The sequence below is a fragment of the Lucilia cuprina genome, chromosome 5 (assembly GCF_022045245.1).
Source record: "Lucilia cuprina isolate Lc7/37 chromosome 5, ASM2204524v1, whole genome shotgun sequence".
NCBI lineage: Eukaryota > Metazoa > Arthropoda > Insecta > Diptera > Calliphoridae > Lucilia > Lucilia cuprina.
Genome location: NC_060953.1, coordinates 69633178 through 69654159, shown reverse-complemented (window position 1 = coordinate 69654159; position 20982 = coordinate 69633178). Strand labels below are relative to the sequence as shown.

The 20982-nt window shown below is 28.4% G+C and overlaps 2 protein-coding genes across 8 annotated transcripts in view; one reads left to right on the top strand and one right to left on the bottom strand.

The window, feature by feature from the left end:
- Nucleotides 1-503: 503 nt before the first annotated feature.
- The window catches only part of LOC111687908, a 29361-nt gene continuing 8882 nt past the window's right edge, over nt 504-20982 (top strand). For 2 of the 3 annotated variants that reach the window (XM_046950996.1, XM_046950995.1), the window contains exon 1: nt 505-1125. In XM_046950996.1, the coding sequence (XP_046806952.1) occupies nt 586-1125 (540 nt within the window). In that variant the 5' untranslated portion in view covers nt 505-585. Of the gene's footprint in view, nt 1126-20982 lie in introns of all 3 variants that reach the window. The other variant, XM_046950997.1, reaches the window with a different exon arrangement.
- Nucleotides 1539-8012, bottom strand: LOC111684614. Of its 5 annotated transcripts, none has more exons than XM_046951005.1 (3): nt 7151-8012; nt 6655-6715; nt 1539-2852 (listed from the first exon to the last, which is right to left on the bottom strand). In XM_046951005.1, the coding sequence occupies exons 1-3, from the start codon at nt 7159-7161 to the stop codon at nt 1728-1730; spliced, it is 1197 nt and encodes a 398-aa protein (XP_046806961.1). In that variant the 5' UTR covers nt 7162-8012; the 3' UTR covers nt 1539-1727. The 5 variants fall into 5 exon arrangements, with proteins under 5 accessions (XP_046806961.1, XP_046806962.1, XP_046806959.1 ...); XM_046951006.1 differs by having other exon boundaries at nt 1539-2854; nt 6656-6715; nt 7167-8012; XM_046951003.1 differs by having other exon boundaries at nt 1540-2852; nt 6655-6844; nt 7151-8008.

The window sequence follows — 20982 nt, the reverse complement described above, 5'->3', positions numbered from 1 at the left end:
GGTGCCATGTTTTAAAATTTTATAAAAAAAATCGAAAAAGCCTTTGCGTAACTGAATTTTTTATTGTCCTTCTTAAAAACGAAAATGGATCAAGAAATTGGAATATTGTTTGTTATATTTTAATGTGGTAGGTATTGAAATTAATCGTATCTGCTAAAAATTGTTCAATATGCTTGTGTTATGTAACTGTCAATTCGACTAAAAATGTCGAAAATTAAACAGGATGAATATACGTAATTCAAATATATATTTTTTGTTTAATATAAAAATTATTCGAATCACACACATAAAAAGTGGAAGACTCTTATATTTAATATTTTTTCTCAACTTGGAACATACAAAACAGGGTGTACTGTATACCGTGATTTAGAACACAGGCACTGGATTAAAAATACTGAGCACAGACACAGTTTTATTAACTGAAATCATACTCTCATTGATTTTATTATAAATTAATTGTATATAAATAAAATTAAAAGGAAATAATAAAAATAATTCTTGTGTTTTCAAAATTTTAAATTAAATAAAGTTTTTTATAAAAAATAATTTCTTCTAAATTTATAGTAAATAACAAAATAAAGCAAAATGTATAAAAAATTTGTATCACTTACTTCAAATCAAAGCCCTTCTAAAAATCCGTATGAGATTCGCACATACATGGGTGAAAGCCTTAAAACGCCACAACCGGAATGGTACGCCGGAAACTGCATTTATCAGCGTGATTGTGATGTTCCGCAAAATTCGACTTTAGCTAAAGTTTTAACACTACATGACGAAATTCGTAAAATTCACCAAAGAACTCAAGACAACATTTTTTTAAGGCCATTTTGTAAGAAGTGCAAATATGAGGATTGTTTCACGACCTGTGTTATTCCGCAGAGAAGACCCGATCAGTTAAAGCAGCACGCCATAATGTGTGAAAATTGTCTTAAAATTAAACATGAAATGAGCGAACGTGCTCGCAATATCGACTATATGTATTCCGATCATAAAAGTTTAATTCGATTAAAAGATCCGGAAGTACAAGAAGAAGACGAAGAAGTTGTTGAATCTGAAGGCGTTCTACCCGAGCTTGCTAGTCCAGAGTGTAGTAGAGAATATATTTATGTGCCACCGACTAATTTGGTAAGTTTAATTCCTAATCTTGTCAATTCCCATGTTAAATCTTCTGTCAGCACAAATGCAATCTAGTTGTGTAGGTTGTGAAAACTAATGCTTATATTTTTAAACATATTTGGGATACAATATATAAATCATTCAACAACGATTAAATTATTATATGAATGCATTTTTGAATAAATGGTTTTACTTTTTATGCATTTAATTTGTGAACTAGTTTTATAAAATGTTAAGGACGTAAAATTTAATTTGATTTTAGATAAAGAACTAACAATTTCGAATCTCTAACTCATTTATGAAATCAAGTTTAGCATTTGGTCAACTAATAAGATTTTTATCAAGATTCAAAAAGATAGCGTGTTTAGTTTTAGATATAAATTAAATTTATTATCCTTTTTTTTAATTTAATTATTAAATTCATTTCAATAATATACTGAAAAACTTAAATGATACAATGAAATAATAAAATAAAAAATTGAATTCATAAATACATCTTAAAAGTACTTAAAACTATTTAAATACAGAAATTCATGCTCGATATTTATATGAGAACGTATTTTAAGTACATTTGCTTTAATTGATAAAATAAAAATTCAGTTCAAACAAGGTTATTCAATCAAAACAATATCATCAATATCCGGATATATATTATCATTATTTGGGTCAAATTCTGACGTGTTCACATCATTGGTAACGGATGTCGCCAGCGACAACTGTTTATAGGCACCTTCGTCGGCTTGGGTTTTCATATGAACCCCCAATTGGGAGATTAATTCCAAAGCTTTAACATCCGAATTAAGTAAGGCAAATTGGTGTATAACGGCAAGATGTGGAAAGATGCTGTGCAGCAAGGCAGCTGAACCAGCATTCATACGATAGTCTTGCGGAACTGCGAGATCTGCTTTTTTTAAATCGTTTGCCATCGGAGATGGTTTTACAGGTATTGGTAGAATAGTTTCCTTAGTTTTAATTTCGATCACTTGAACATCATCATCTTCGTTGTTAGCCGAACTCTTTGTATTCTCCTTGCTGTCATTCATGTCGTCATCATCGTTGTCATCGTCATCCGATATTTCAAAATCATCATTGCTATTGTCATCGTTTATGATGACCGGAACTTCGGTTCGTTTCACTTCACTAACAATTGCAGTTGAGGTATTTTCATCCACCTTAGCCGATGAAGTAATTGCAGAAATTTCCTTTTGCATAAAACTTGGCAGGGAGTCCTTAAATTCGATGATTATATCCTCAACTGCCAATTCACCATCATTGGTATTTGGTCCCTGGCCCGAACCTAAATCTTCATCGTTGTATTTATATTTACCGCGAAAACGATTCAACCAACGGTACGAAGGACGGAAAGCGGGCAGATTTAGTATAGCGGCCATTTTAACGGCAGTCTCTTTAAGTGTTTCATTTGTAATACTTTTGCGAAGACGCATTTGACGACATCTCTCCACCCACTGATGTAGTATAAAACTAATGGCACTCATTTCAAATTTACGCCTTTTGCGTGTCATCTCTTCGATTATAATTGAGGCATCTGCCTCACTCAGAGTGGCCAGTTGTTGTAATAGTTCCTGCTTACGCTCTAATATGCGACGAATTTGAGTAGCACAACAGTGAAACATTTTAGCTAAACTGTTGCGTGATATATTGGTCTCATCGTAGTAACGTATAACGGCAATTTTTTCGTAAAATGTAAGAATATTCCGTTCATTGCGTCTTTTAGGCTGCAAATAAAAATTGAAAATACAAATTAATATGTATATCATTTGTACAATTGTTTTCTAAAATATATGGTTGTAAATTTAAAATATGGAACACCAAATTAGTAAATATTGTGAACCATAAAAGGGCAATATTTTAATATTACATCAAATAATTAAATTTGAAAAAAATTATAAATGTTATTTTTCTCTCAGTGTAAATCCCAATGATTTACTACCATTATTTTACAACTTTGAAGGGATACTATAATAAAACTAACGAGTAAACTGCTAACTTTGTTTGCCTCCATATACTTAGAAATAAGTAGTTATCGCTCACTCGTCATTTAGAAGCCTATTTTGCGTTTGTGCTGATCTTTTACACACACTTTAAAGTTCCAGTCGATTTAACCACCTTATGTGCTTTTCATACCTACTTTTTATACCCTACACCACTTTAGTGGGGAGGGTATATTGGATTTATGCTGATGTTTGTAACGCACAATAATATTGGTAATATTTCTGAGTCGATTTAGCTACTTATGTCCGTCCGTCTGTCCGTCCATGTAATTTTGAAGATAATTGAATGAAATTTGGTACATGATCTTCTATTGTCCCAGGGACGAACCCTATTGAAAATGGTTAAGATCGGTCCATTATTTCACCTAGCCCCCATACAACTGTACCCTCGAATAGGGCTTGTAAACATTGTAATCAAACTACAGGTCGCAATTTTGAAGATAATTGAATGAAATTTGGTACATGATCTTCTATTGTCCCAGGGACCCTATTGAAAATGGTTAAGATCGGTCCATTATTTCACATAGCCCCTATACAACTGTATCCCCGAATAGGGCTTGTAAACATTATAATCAAACTACAGGTCGCAATTTTGGAGATAATTCAATGAAATTTGGCAAATGATCATGTATTATACTGTAGACAAAGCCTATTGAAAATGATTAACATCATTTCATTATTTCACCTAGGCCCCATAGAACTGAACCCGCCAAATAGGACTTTTAAGTTCATAATTATGTTTAATATACTCGTATCTAGACAAAAAGCTGCAAAACCAAGTTCTATACTAGTCTTTATGACCCTGATGAACTTTATAATTATAGGGCCTCATTTAACCCTAGCCCCTCTAAAAAATAAATATGTATGTCGTTTTAGACATACATATTTATTGGTATCTTGGATTGGGACAGTTATTGGCGAGGTCTACTCTATTAATAAACAAAAAATTTTTTTTTCATTTAATATTACCGTAAATTTCGGTACACACTTTACACATACATACATACATATAAAGTTATTTAAGATCGTTGTTGGCTTTCGTGTTACCTTACAACAAATACATCATGCTAGTCACTATAAATGTCTACAGAAATACATGTCAACATGCGAAAGCATGTGTTTTCGATTGTTATTGCGTTTGTAGCATATAGTACAGCCGCGGAACCAGCTCGAAATTTTGGAGGGTTAAATTTTTGATTCTTTTACTTACATATTTATTATCTTTTTACTCATTTTTATATTTTGTATGCAACATTTTCGTTTTTGATTTGCAATTTCTTTTTCCCCCGTGGATCCGCTTGATATAGTACATATATGTATTTAGTACACACAGTCACGACTTTACCAGCCTTAACTAATCTAGAGTGTGGTCGCTTTAATTTTCCAATTCAAATTAATTTTGGTCTTCACTTCTTTCTATAACAGCTAATACGGTCATCTGAATAGTCACTCAAATCTACAGGGTATTATAAAATGACTTGAATAAATTATTGTTATAAAGATGCATACATGTGTGATGGAACTTATGATTTGTGTGAATACAAGTGTAAACTGTATATGTACATCATAGATTTGCGCCACTGCAGGTGCTAACTTTAATTTTTTCTAAATCTTTTATAAAAAATCTGCTTTATTTGTACCAGTGATGCCGTATTTTTGTGGTCTAAGTGTATATTCATACATGTGTACCGAAAAGTAATTTTGCCTTTAAAAGAGATATTTATATCAACATAGGTATTTTTACTAGATTCAAAAACTTGTATGTACATTGATTTTTAAAAGAACTTTTTAAATTGACCTCGTGTGTTTTATACAAGCTTATATTGAGAAGTCAAGTAATATTCTATAGATGCCAATTGTGTGACGACGATGACTTTATTATTTCTATATTTTATATTTATTTTCCCTCAGGCTAAAGGAATATTTGTCGTTTGTTGCATGCTCCTAGAAAAAAATAAAAAGCAAAAGAAATGTATATGTACATATGTAGGTATATCGTCACTTAAAACACAAACGACCAAATCTAACAGAAGAAGCAAAAATTTATATAAATTGAAATTTTGTTTGTTTCTATCATCTCGATTTATTTTTATTAAATAAACAAATTGTTTAATATAGAAACCTATTCCAAAGATAGTGGAACAATGGCGGATATCAAAGATAGTGGACAATGGCGGATATCAAAATTGATAAACTATACTTTTTACGTTTAATATTTAAATGTTTTCGTAGATAGGGCCTTTTGTTCTTTGCCAATAAAATCAATTTTGGTCGGAATGGTTCAATTTTTTTATGAACATTTGTTTTGATGCAATACATTAGGCCCGTTAGTTGGGGCCATTTGCGTTTCAGGTGACGGTATGTAAATGTGAATTCATGCTTTAAAATAGTATTTGTTGTTCTTATAGTTTTTCGTAGATTAGTTTGCTTACTTTACAATACTTATTATTATTTTTAAACATTTTTCTTCTGTGGATATGTATGTATTTATGCGTGTTTAATAACGAGTTTGTATGGGTGTATTTGAGTCAACTACAACTATGGTATTATGTCTGGTTTATACACTTGTTTTTTATTGATTTGTGTGTTCTTTATTCTAAGGGTTAATAATTACGCATTAAAGTTAATAATAAACACATACATACACATTTATATTGATGTTGTTATGTATACAGCAAATGACCTTTCCGTTGAAGCATAAAGGGGTTTTAATGGTTGACGTATGGTTCTTAATTTCCTTTATACCAAATAGATAAGTAGATCTTTATACAATTACAGATACCACTTCAAATAGAACACAATATGTATTTGAACAAAATTAACAAATTCAAAATCTTTTTTTTAATTCAAATTGCCAACCAAATACTTACATGAATACCTATTTTCTACCTATCAAATCAAACATTAATTGTTAAGAAATGATCATGGTATGGAAAGTACAATTTTTAAGGACCAAAACCATTTATTTGTAATAAAAATTTCAAATTTAATAGTATTTTCCTCCAAAAAGCTAAAAGCAAAATATTTATTTATAGGTCAAAAATTGGGAATCAATACAAAACATTTAAGAATAACCTTAATTCGCCAAATTGCAATATGTAATTGAATTAATTTTTGATACTACGATTCAATTCCTCTTTGCTTTACATACCTACATATGTATTTTATAATAAAAATATTGATTAGGCAATAGTCGTTATAAAATTATTTGATTCGGTCCACAATGGACAGAAAATAAGTTCAATGTTGAAAAATAATTAAAACATTATTGTATTGAGTTAAAATTCGTCAACATTACATTTCAGCCCATAAACGACCCAATCCCTTTCCTAATATCATTTCGAAATTTTATAGTAAAATACATAGTAAAATTATGCAAAAATAAAAAAATAATAAATAAATGTCGACAAGATCGATCTATAAAGACCTGCCTTCAGCAGGGAAATCACTCAATATTGTTTCTACAACCACATTAATTAAATTAAAAACACATTTAAAAACACAGTATCAAGAATATTTTTCTTACCTTTTTTGTGGGTGATAGTACAGGATCTGTTGACCCATTCGAATTTGCACCTGATGATCGTCTTGATAATGTTGCCATTTTCATAATAATAGAAACAAAACTTGTCAAAAATTATAGCACTCCACTCCAAATACACTTATTGGTTAAGTTTTCAACACTTCTTAATATGTCTTTTTATTATTGCCTTATTCTTATTTAAAGGTTCAAAAATTCACACATATGTATGTACGATGAATGAATGAATGTATTGGTTGCGTGAGTGAGTGTATTATTGCAATAATAAAAATATTAATATACAATTTGAGGTTATGTGTTAGTAAGTATAAGTAAGAGATGTGTTGTTGATGCCATAACAACAAAGCACTTGAGTTGGTTTGTTGTTGTGTTATTGCGTTGTTTGTTTCTATTATTTTTGCACATAAAATTGGTATTGTTTTTGAAATTGTTTTAAAATGCCAATTAATTATTTAGGATTTCAAGAATAATAAGTAATTACTTAATAAACATAATACATGTAAGTTTGTTGGTTTCGTTTAGTAAAATTTCCTCAATGTCTCTATTTTGCGACTTTGTTTTCTATTGATGAATTTTCTTGTTTTTTTATTTTTTTCTTTTCTTTCGGTTTGTTTTACTTTTGAATTTCTCGTGTGTGGTGTTTATATGTTGAGTAACACTTTAATACTAATGCTCTGTTAGTACACGTACGTTTGCCATATGAAATAAAAACGGTATAATACGAGTACATATTTAAGTGTGAGTGTGTTGTTGCTGTAGTAGCATTCGTCGTTGTTGTTTTTATTTTTATTTCAATTCGCCTTGTTGTTTTTGCTATTGCTGTAAGACTATACAATTTGCGTGTTAGTGAGTCTATATCTGTATATAGAAAAGTGTCTGTTTGTTATTGTTGTTTTTTGTATAGAATATGTACTTAATATGAAACATACCCACCATCATCGACATTAATAACAACAGAAGAAAAAATAAACATTTATACATGTATACATATTCTCACATGTATACGAAAAGAACACAGCACAAGGTATCAATTGTATTCTATCCAAACGTAAATATCTCTGTGAATGTATTTGTGTTTTTTCTGTTTGTTTTTATTTTTCTTACTTGCTGGTTATTCTGACTGACATACCGTATGGCTAACAGTCAATCCATCCAAACAACCAACCATCCATCCATATAGAGGGCATAATACTACTTTTGCAACTAACACCACCACAATCGACAACAACTACACATTAGTGTGTTAGCTTCATCATCTATATTTTACTATGGCTTATATGTATGTAGTTAGAACAGAATACTAACTACAGCCGCTGTTAGCTTGTTTCTATAGTTGCTGTAATGGTTTGCGCTAATAGCTAGCTAATGTACACAAATACATCCAAACGACCATAGACACAAGAGCAACATCAACAACAATTATTTTTATTAGAAGCACAAATAAGCTCGATACAAAGAGGATTACGAGGGTAAATCATAAAGTCCTTTACAATAAAAATATGATTTAATAATATTAAAACCAGTTTCGTGACAAGTGACTCAACTTTTCGTAACAAGTGATCCTTTGACAAGTAACTTTTAAAACAACAAAATAGAGGCTCTTATCATGTGATTAAACACCAACAGATTATTTGTATTTTAGTGTGGATATACCTATTAAAGATAGGATCAATCGAATTGATTATAATCTTTAAACTTTCGAAAAATCGTGATTGAAAATTTTAATCAAATAATCTACATCTGTATTTGGGCTGTGGTAGTTATCTGTACGATGACATTTTTAATTTATAATAATAGCAAAACCTTACACTTTCCAATACAATAAGATGATAGGTAAAACTTTTCAATTTATCCTCGCATAATAGACTTTATTCTTATGTGAGCTTTTTTACTCTTGTTGCAGTTGGTTTTATTGACTATTGTATGTACATTGTATTTATATTTGTTGTTTGTCTCAGTATACCTACTACATCCAGTTCATTATTCATGTAGTTTTTGCTTTTTCTCTGTTTTTATCATCCGTTCACATCCACCTTGTTTTTGCTCGATAAAATTATGAAATGTACTCCAATCGTTTACGAACAGCAACAACATTTATATTATTTTTGGTACAAGTACTATTGACGTTGTTGCTATTGTTGTTGATTCTTTACTAACCAATATTTGAAGTACTAAATAATACTATTTAACGCACACATGTACGATAGGTTATGAATAATGTGTGTACTTATTAAACTAATATCACAGATCGTTTACTATGATTGTAGTAAAAATTATATTTATGGTAAAATATTTTTTTTCATTAGAATTTATAAAAAATAATAAAACATATATGTACATCAACTTTTTGCAAATGCATATCTAAAATACTATATCAAGATCTTATAGAGTGAGAAGAAATTTTAAGGAATATGTATGTTAATAATTTTCGCTATCGTGAAATATACATATTTCCTAGATAAAGTTTAGGATAAATATTACTTTTTCTAAATGAGTTTTTTTAATTTTTCTTATACAACAATGTTACGAAATTAGGCACTGAAAAATGCTGATACAAGTAACTTAATGTTGAAAAGTATAAACCTAGTGGCGGAATAAGGAGATATTGAATTTTGAAGTTTGCATTCTACATCCCAAAATATAGTTCACACCAAAATAAAGTTTCGCATCATTTCTTCTTTCTTTCTTTCTTATAAAACTACAAATTAAATAATAACGAAAAAGGTATGTTGTAAAAATAATTATCCTATTTGTATGAGTGTACTTTCCCTTACCCTCCAAGCTCCAATAATAAAGAGAAAAATTACAGCAAATTATAAAAAAGCAGTAAAACCAAAATTCAAATCAAAACAAAAAACGTAATAAATAGCAAAAAGAAAAGTAAAATAGTTCAATGCAATAAACATCATCAGCATTTTCTGTTGTTTCAACGCAATTCAATGTAAAGAAAGAAACAACAAAAATAATAAGTACTATTTTTGTTTTTGCGGCATTTGCTAGAGTGCAAACAATAACAATACAAAAATGTATTGCATTTTTACTACCGTATTCATAAATTTATCAATGACTTATAAATGCTTTATTACATACATTTTCTATACAATATTCCTATAATAAACCATCTGGGTTTAAAAATATTTTAATATGAAGCACTGCAAGAATTAAAACAAAGTGCAAAAATAACACAATGTAGCAAATAAATAAAACAAAAACAATGAACGATTTAATAATAAAATAAAAAACACATTCATATAATAAATAAATAAGTAAACAAATAACAAATACATTGTACAAAAAATATGTAGTATGTAGTCACATTTTAAATATAATAGAAGTCGTCATAAAAACAGCAGTTAAGTAGTCAAGTCATTCTTCAAACTGAAAAAAAAAATATTTTTTATTTTGTACGAACATTTTGCAATGTTGTCATATATTGTGATTATAAATAATAACAATATTATCACTGCACAAACTGTTTTAGAGATCTCGGTGTGCTTTCTAATACTTATTCTAGGGATTTCTGAAAAAAAAAATTAATTGATATTTATAAACTTTTTGGCAACACTGGTGCGTAGCCAGTACTTTTTTATATGGGGAATTTCATATTAAGTGACACAACTTCCGATGCTTTGGGATATACCAATGTTAGTCCTATTGGATAGTAGTTTAAATTAAAACAATTGGACTTTTTTGGTGAAATTCTATTTTTTTTGACTTTCAAAATGGGACCTTTTTATTTTTTGCTCAAATGAAAGATCAGTTACAAAATATATTAAAAACTCCCTCAAAGAAAGATCAAGGCCAAAAAAAAAAAGATAATAAAAAATTGTTTAATTTATTTTTAATATTTTTTCACAAAAAAATCATGAAAGTGCTATATATTTTTGAAACAATTATAATATAAACAATCTGTAATAGGTTAAATAGATGAGAAGACCTACTAACATTAGTACAAATTTCAAACCGATCGATTGTACTCAAACGATTAATCGTTGATCCGTTAATCGATTAACTTTTGACCATTATTCGCTCGAATATATGAAAATTGTCGAATTTGAAATAAAGAAAATACCTATAATTTTTATTAATTAACCAATTGATCGGGACCGATATAATAATAATATTTTTATAATAAATTTTCTTTATTAATTTCATAATTTTTTTCTAAAATGAAATGTTCTTCATTATAGATAAATGATGATTTTTATGATAGTTTAGAGACATTGTTGTTTTTTTTAAGTTCATCAAAACGTATAAATTCTGGAACTCGTTGAAAAATAATAAAAATATAAAATTAATAATCTTAATTTTTTTATATAGAAAAGGATTTCACATGAAATAAATAATTTCTAATTTTTGAGAAAAGATTTAATAAAAACTGTACATAGAATTGAATTTAAAGAAGTGAAACTTGGTTTATTATAGGAAGAAATATATAGTGAAAAAAGCAATAAAAACATCAAGTTTCCTTATTCGATCAACCGACTAATTTTGAATTATCCGATTGTTAATCAAATAATATAAAACCTCAAATAATTAATTGTCAAATAAACAAAATGAAGCAAAAACTCGCATAATTTAATACCCTAATCACTTATTATGAAACACCTCATACATATGTGTACGCATACAATAGAGAATAACAAGACAATTAATAGACCTAATTCCCCAAAGGGTTTTAAGAAGTTAGCTCGTAATGTTAATTTATAGGCATTTTAAACATAGCTTTTTCAGTAAAATTTTCTCATATGTATTATTAACAAATTTTAAGCATGATCCTTCCTGATTTTTATGAAATTCGGTACACACATTATTTTAATACATACAAAAATGTAAAGTTCTCCAAAATTTCCAAATTCTTTACGATTATGTTTTTACAGAGGTACAAAGTTCATATTTCTAAGAGTTTTTCTAAAAGGTATTAATTGTATATATTCTAACATATTTATCCGATTATAATCATTTTAGACTGTAATTAATGCCTATGTGTTGTAGTTTAAAAATACTTTATTAGAAATATTATGGTTTTAAAATAAGGATAATTATATCAAAAAATCTCTATGAGTCAAGGATATCATAAGAACCGTATCTCCCATTTTCATTACTCCTTTACAAAAATGTGTTTATAATATCAACAACAACATATAAAAAAATCAGAGTTGGACCATGAAAATATTCAAAGAAGTGTCATCTCTAAATTTTAACGAGTATTTATCAAAATCAGCTGTTTGTTTTCATTGGTTGGATAAAAATAAAAAAAAAATAAAATTACAAAAATGCAATGTGTATTTTTGTATGATACACAAACACTTATATTCCAAAAACTGACAAAATAATGAAAAAAAAAAACAACATGGCTATAAACTATCAAAAGGAATTACGAATGTGTCGTAGAAACGGGTTTATTGGCTATCGTCATTCAGAGGCCGAATTAAGTAATTTATCTGATCGTGACTTATTTCATTTGAGTATTTACATATAAAATACAAATTTTTCACAAAATTGCATAACTTTAAATGTATGGATTATTTTCAGTGTAGAAAAACACCAAATTAATTTTTTAGATGACTGGCATTTGGCAAAGTTAGGAATATATATTAATAATTACGTAAAATCAATCCTTGTTAAGTCCATAAAAAAGTACAGCGATGATATATAACATACACATTTTATGAGAATCAGTACACTACGCCTCCAAATAAGAATCCATTAATTACTTAAACATACAAGTAAAGCGACGAACAATACTAACTTGTTTTATAACAATCAGAATCTCCTTAACAAGATCAATTTATAATTGTCGCTTACATAAGGTCCCCAAATCCCATGTATCCCCTTTGGGAGAAAATACGTATATTGTCAATAAATAATTTAATAATAATGAAATGATGATATAATGCAATAAATATTACTTTTTGGTTGATATTGTGCACAGAATTAAACTCTATAGAGCTCCCTCGATAATTTACTTAAGCCCTCTTAAACTCCTAAGACATTGTTATTTACTTTAGATATACTAACGTCTTACATATTTTAGTTTCCATGTTCGGTTTCACTAAAAATGGACAAGTAAGAGTGTTATATTTGACTATGCCAAACTTTATCAATTAAGGACTTTCAAAATATTAATTTTTAAAACAAAATATTTTTATCTAACTTTAACCATGAACATAAGAGATTTTTAAACCAGCTATGTGCGTTAAAGTAGTTTTCTTAAGCGGCCTGAAGCGACTCTCTTAAAACTCGGTAGAGAGAAACTTACTTATGTCTTATACGTAAGTATACTCGTATTTTAAGCCAGTAGTAAGGTTAATTATGGACCGATCATTATAAAATTATGTAGATTTTTACTTATATCGAATTTATGGACCGATCTTCACAGAATTTGACTCATAAAAGACTTATGTGGAATTTCACCGCTTTACTCACATTTTTAAACAAGTTATGAGTGTTAAAGCTGTTTTTTCGGGGGCCATTTTCAATACCAAACAAACCTTACCTATAAGTAATATTTGTTGAAAATTTCAACTCTCTAGCTTTTTTGTTCTGACTTTATCGTGCTTTCAACAGACAGGAAGACAGACAGACAGACAGATGGCTAGATCGTCTTAGAATGTCATAAGGACCCATAATATGTATACTTTTGTGGGATCAATATTTCGATGTGTTACAAACGGAAAATTGCGGAAGAGAAAGGAATATTTCCACTAAAGCGGTGGTGTCCAAAATTGGAATTAATCTAATTGTTTTTTATTAATTTAGATTTAACTTTAGTTTATATAGATAACGGAAACACATAAAATTGTCCCGATAATAAATTTGAAAGGACTCGTTTCAGTATGTAAATTTGTATAAGAAACCCCAACAGACAGGTGGTTATGTTACTCACATATAGTACAGTGTGCGGACGTAATATTAGTGGACATTTATATCTCAAATAAGTTTTGGACATAGTTTGTATGTAAAAATAAGAACACGTATACATAAATTACAATTTTTTGGGTTACTATAGTGATTTTTAAAACCAACTAAAATAACACTAAATTTATCTATGAAATATAGTAAGTAATACTACATATCTACAAACATATTTATGTATGTATATGTGCATACATGTGTATATATATATGCATATATACATAATTGCAAACAATACCTCGTACATACACATGTATTTTGGTATTTGTTTTTACACACAGGCACAACTATACAAATACAGTTAACATATGACATAAAGTACAGCACTTATGCTACATGTTCGTATTATAACATTTTCTTTTCACCTTTTTACTTGTCTCTCCTTAATCTATTATGTGTTTATTTTTACGAATATTGAGAAATAAACAAAATATAAAAAAATAAATGAGAAACAAAAAAATTCAATATGTTTTATATGGATGCATGTTGCATGTTTATACGTTTGTTTGTAGTTGTTCTCGCAATCAATTTTATGCTTTTAAGCATTAATACTCGAACATATGTATGTATGTATGTATGTATGTATGTATGTATGTATGTATGTATGTATGTATGTATTTACAATGTACATACATTAGGACGTCTTCAATGAAATTAGTTGTTGAAGTACTAAAGGACATAGTACTTAGTTTATGAAAGGACATAATATTATATTGTAAGCTTTGTCTTATTTATTATATAAATTGTGTTTTTTATATGTTGGTGTTTTACAAATACATATAAAGAGAATTTAAATTTAATTATAATGGTGCTATACTAATTTACAAACTTACATACATATGTACATATGTGCTCACATAGATAAATACTACCATAATATACTATATGTATGTATATGTGTATGTAGATCTGTGTGTACGTAGATACAAACGTGTAAGGTGATTAAATATGTATATATTTGTGCATGTGTACAATAAGTGTATACCGTCCCTGCAGTTCGTGGGTGCGGTACAGAACTAAATATTTAACCTACCCTTTCGGGTTATCCCTAGTCCCCAACTACTTCGTTGACTAGCTATTATAATTACACTAAAGTGAAAACTGTCTTCTGACGAAAAACGTGTTAGAGCAAACAAAGTGGTTACATTTTAATGGAAATGACTGATTGAGATGCATTGGCACTTTGTCGAACTGTTGGGATGATATTTACAATGTTAGTCTAATTTTTTGTATTTCATGCACATAAAATCGTGGGTTGTTTAGTTTTCGTGCACTTTTATGTAGGAAGATTAAAATGTGAAGGTACAGTGGGTCGAAAGAAATTAAACATAAAATTAACTTAATGTGTCCTTAGCAACTAAAGTCTTTTATATGAATTTATAAAATTTCAAATATGTATGTTATGTATGGATATGGGATCGCTTTGTACACGTAAATTCTTAAACTTATGTTTTCACGAATAATATATCAATTAAAATTATATTTCAACCTGTACTATAACTCATAACTGAATTATATATGTATATGTGTGTCCCGACTAACGACCTTTTTATGAATTTCATATATGAATACCTCTCAATTGATGACTACTTTTTCGAATGGTTAAAAAACAAAACGTTTCCCGCTTATCAGATATCACAACTTTTTAGAAGGCTTTGCTATGCTGTAATTTTTTTCAAATCCCAACTCCTTTCTCTACATATCTGAGGCGGGAACTACTGATTTTGAGCGATTTTTTTTACAAAACAAAAACTGCAGAATGTATTTATAGAAAAAGTCAATGATCAAAGTACGCTTTTTGCGTACTCCAAATGGTGCAAAATCTTTTAGATACATGGAACATTAATTGGGTGGAGTTTTATTAAATTTGGAGGTGATAATGAAAAACAACATAAAATGTTTCATTAAACAAGTTATACATGGAACATTAATTGGGTGGAGTTTTATTAAATTCGGAGGTGATGATGAAAAACACAGTTTTGATTTTGTTTTACATATTATATGGTTTTAAGGCGATTGTAAATGTCATATTTAAATTAACAAAAAATGTGCTTAGTACCTATATAGTTAACTACTGTGCAATAAATATCACATGTATTTAGATGTTACTAAACATGGATAGCGGTTATGGCGTGTGTATACATATATTTTTTAAGTTAAATGTCAAAGTTGACATAGTTTTGTACAGATTTAAAGTAATTTGCTCGTTGTTTCACAAACTCAAACAAAGTAGATAAACATACATACATACATACATATGTACATATAACAAGAAATTTAAATAAATTTATAACAGCTAAATAAATTGACAAAATGACGAATCCATTTAAAAATTTAGATAAATTGTTAAGAGTATGTTAGTATTTTTATTTTATAGAAACAGGTGTTTTTTATCTTGTATGAACTTACTACCATGTACATATGTATGTATGCTATAAATACATATGTATGTACTTTTATACAAACGTACATGTGTTGTTCTAGATACAGATAATTTTATACACAAAAACAATAACAATTATAAAAAAGAAGATATTTTTATTAAAATGTGACACTTGTTTCCAATGAAGACCTATTATAAACAAATCCACAATAAAAAATAAATAGAATAAATGAATATTGCTAATAGAATATGCTGGCTGATATTGTATGTACATACAACTACAATTTTATATAGCGAAAGATAGAACCTATGGTTATTATTCGTATGGATGTGTGTATGTGGTTTGTATTCATAAGGTTTTAAGTTTATTATACGCCACAGTTAGCAAAAAATAAATATTTAGAATAAAACCCAGCTAACAAGCCGAACAGAAATACAACAGAAAATAAACATGTAGAGTGAGAGTGTTTGTGCATATGTCGTGCAACAACAATAAAATATCCAACAACACAAGTTATTCATAGCAAATGCTGGTTTTTCTGTCAGTTTGTCAAATGGTATATTTGTCTGTCACTCAGTCCAGAACATATCGAATGTATCTGTGTTTGTGTGTATGTTTTATTTTTTTATTTCGTATATGAGTAATACGATGACTATTCCACAGAGCTATGGCATATACAAATGAGAGCTGGTTTTATTTATACAAGAACTGGGTTCATACTGGCAAATAAACGCTTTTTATTTCACATCCACACTTACACACCCGAATGCTTGTATCGAAACATGAACATTTGCGTTCGCTAATACACTCACTTCCCGATTCCAGAGTCTTATAAGCACGTCTAGTACACGTTTGGTTGTACATACTCATATGCATGTATAGTATGTATTTATGTATTACATACATATGTACTCAAATACTTGTCTGGCCTTATTATTAAAACTACGAAAAATAAACTCCCTCCACAACCTGTACCCACATTCGATGGTGGTGGGGTAAACGTAATTTCATGCTCTACCTATGTATGTACAATAAAATATTCTATTTAAGAATTTTTTTAAGGATCTTGCAATGGTTACAGATCAGGTTTTATGTAATAAATATTGAATAACTTTTTTAACTTCTAGGCCCATGCGAAAACTAATGTTTAGTAACTAAACTTTAGTGGTAATTTTCGATAGTAAATGTGCTTTTACGAATTTACTTTTTTCTCCATCTAATGCATTATTTAACAAAGTATCTTTTACGAGAATAGTGTGCATATGACTATATACACTAAAAAAGATACATACATCTACAAAATATTCATACACGTACTCATTCAAGTACATTTAGCTGTACTGACTATAGATTGCGGAGAATATACACTACGAGTACGTTTGTTAAATACACGCGATTGATAAGATTATAAAATGAAAAATGAAACATAAAGATAAACATTCTTATTCTGAAATGTATGATTTTATATACACCTTTTGTTATTCTGTAGCGTGCAATTCTGTTAGCAGGCAGTGGGACGTTTAAAATAATAATAATAACATAAGTATTTGGAATAAAGTTTAAATAATATTGCTATTTGTTTATTAGTTTTCTCATATCTTATGGTTCTAAATCTTATACATATTTATAAAAAAATAAAATTGTGATACCTATGTATTTCCAACCAGAGAGTAGAGTTCAAAAATTGCTATGAAAATTTCCAGTTAGCTCTAGTTTCAAGATATTGTGGTTTTTGTAAAAACGTTATTTAAGACATTTTTTGGTATTTTAACTTAATTTCTCAAAATCAGACCAATATTCATAGAGTTATTTAACAACATCATAATCTACATAAAATTATGTGTTATTAGAGTATAATTATACTGACATTTTTACAAGATTTTATTGTTTTATCCTTACAACTTTAATTTAGGGTTAACGAGTTTGATTTCATTTTACAATATAATACATAACAATAACAACATTTTTAAATAACAATTGGAAATTCGTTTAAAATTTAGTGAAATATTTTGAAATAATTTCGTGATCATGACATGCAGTTACAAACATCAACAACTATATTTTCTAAAAAGCGAAGTCTTTTTAGAAAATATATGTATATTATTCAGTTTCGGTATGGTATTGTTGTATCTTCATAACACAAAAACAAACGTTACCGATTGTGAATTGTGTACTATGTAATGAGTATGTTAAATATTTCATTGCGTTTTTAATGAATTTACAATTTTTGTAGTACTTTATGGAAAAATTCAAATGCATTTAGTCCAAAGTATTGTTATAAGGATAAAACATAAAATGCTCAATTTTCAACTTATATGCAAAATTATATTTAGAAATATAATTTTGTGTAGATTTCCATGTTGTTAAAAAACTTTGGAAATTAATTCCAGTTCTGCAAAATTAAATAAAAACTTCCAAAAAGCCAATAAATAAAAGGGAATCGAGTAAAAATCGGAAACAATATCTGAAATTTTCATAAAAAGTGATAATTTTTATGCACATGCTTTGAAAAATTATAAAACAACCACAACATACACGACAAATTTTGTTGTTGTACATAGTTTGCTGGTTTATAATAAAAAGACAGAGTAAGAACAACATGTTACGAATGATTAAGCATGTAGAGCCCGAATCGAATGAGAACCTATAAAAGGAAAATTTTTGGTACTATTTTAGTTTTCTGTTGTACGGCCCTGGTACTTTTTCGTTCTTCATAATTCATAGAATGAAACACGCATCGCCCTGAATGAATGTATATGTCTAAAAAAGGATTTCTTGATACTCTTTCGTTTTACAATTGGTAGTTTTAAATCTTGTGCGATAATTTTGTACACACAATGGTAAATAAGATCCGCACAAACAAATATAGAACAATTTTTTTTTTAATTTTTAAGAAATAGTTAATTTTTTACATAATTTTACTACATATTTTGTCATATAGAGTTTGGAATTTGTTTTCTGGGAACAAATGTAGCATTTATTCCTTGTTATATAATTTTCTTAAAAATGTGTACAAATGTGTGTTGCTTTAAATTTTTCGGCATTTTTTTTTACTAGTTTAGGAATTAAATACTAATTATTTTTGTAAATCATGTGCTCCACTGTACATTGTATATTTTGGTTTAACACTGGCATCTGAACACTTGTACACAAATTTATTTCAGTTGAGTTTTATACAACATACATCTACATCAAACAAGTGTATGTATGAGTTTTTTATTTGTAAAATATACCAGCAGTTTGTTCAGACAATTCCGACTGAATATTTAACGTACCACTTAGGCTTACCTCTAGCCAACGACTGTCCAGATGACTTGCTATTTTAACATGTGTTTGTCCTACGTGGATGTCAATCGTCAGCCAATAGATTACAAGGAGACAGTCAAAAAGCTTAAGCTTGTTATTAAGTGTCTACTCTCTCGCTTACAAAGACTATATCCGTGAGAATGTTAGTGGAAATCACTGTATTTTTCGGATGCGTTGACACTTTGTTGAACTACTGGGATACTATTATGGCATGTTTGCAAATGAGTATTATAATGATGCTTATAAAAGTAGTCAAAAATATAAAATACATAATTTTTTTATTTAAATAAAAAGGTGAATTGTTTTTGGTACTTTTCATTTTACAGTGAAATTTCGATATTTAAGAATTTATAGGGTTATAGATAAATACTGAAATATGTACCCGAACTGTTAGAGTATTATAAAATAAACAAAATTTAAATGGAATAATTTATTGTTAACAAACAAATGATACTATCCTAATGGTTGTGTGTCTGTTTGTACTTAATATTTGTATGAAATTTGTTGTAGTTTTCGTATCATGACAATTATACATTGTTTAACTGACTGAGATATTTTTGTACGATGTTACTATGAAAAAATTTGTTGTTGCTAAAAAAATATAAAGAGCGAGTTTAGTAACCTTTTTTATCTTATTGTATTATGTGTTCATTCATACACACATAAGACAGAAATATCATCAGCATTATTTCATACAAATGACTAACTTGTACACGACTCTGTACTCTACACGATTAACACACGAAAGAGTAAATTTTACCATGTTTGATGTATGTATGCATATTATATATAGTATTTGGCACATAAGTGAAGTAAATAAAGAGTGAAACAATGTGGTCTTTGATAACTCACTAATACACATGAAACTAAATATGAGAATAAAATGTGGCCGTTGTGCTATAGAGAAAAAGAATTACGAATATAAGTTAAGAATGTGAAAATGCAGCTATGAAACTTAATGAATATATGTACATACAATAGACCGACTCGCTCTGTATGGAAAGCAAAAACGCGTTTTAAAAAAAGGTATTTTGAATTATTTTTTATAATTTGAGTTTTATATATATATTCAATATCGTTTGAAAGGAATTTTAAATTTGAAATGATGTATTTATCATATATAAAAAAAATTTCATTAATACAAAAAAAATTTATGCACAATTTTGCAAAATTATTAAAATATTTTGTTTAAGAAAAAACTTTAAAATTTTAAAAACTATCTGAAAAGGAACTTTTTTGTAACCGGTCCAGCTTACGAATGGCCATTTTTAGACTTAAAATATTTTGGGAGCAATCATAAACATAAAAATAATTTTTTGAAGCTGAGAAGAATATTGAATTGAAAACAAAAAATCGTGTCTCCCAAAGAAAATTTTCTTGAAAACTGTTCAGCTGACGAACAAACAACATACATACGTATAATTCTACTTAATTTTTTTAGTAGGTCATTAATCGATGAATATTCCAGTGAATACAATAGGCCACAGATTATTCATTATACAAGCCCATAGATAAGACAAGTCAATAAAAGTCTAGGTCAGGTGATATTAAATAGAACTAGTACATAGAATAATTCAGAGACTAGCAAATAGAAAGGTCAGTAGACTAGTCCACAGAGTTTTACATTTATTTTGCAATTTCAAAGTACTTTAAACTTCATTATCTATATCTTAAATAAAAAGCCAAAAAATAAATAAATTTCCTA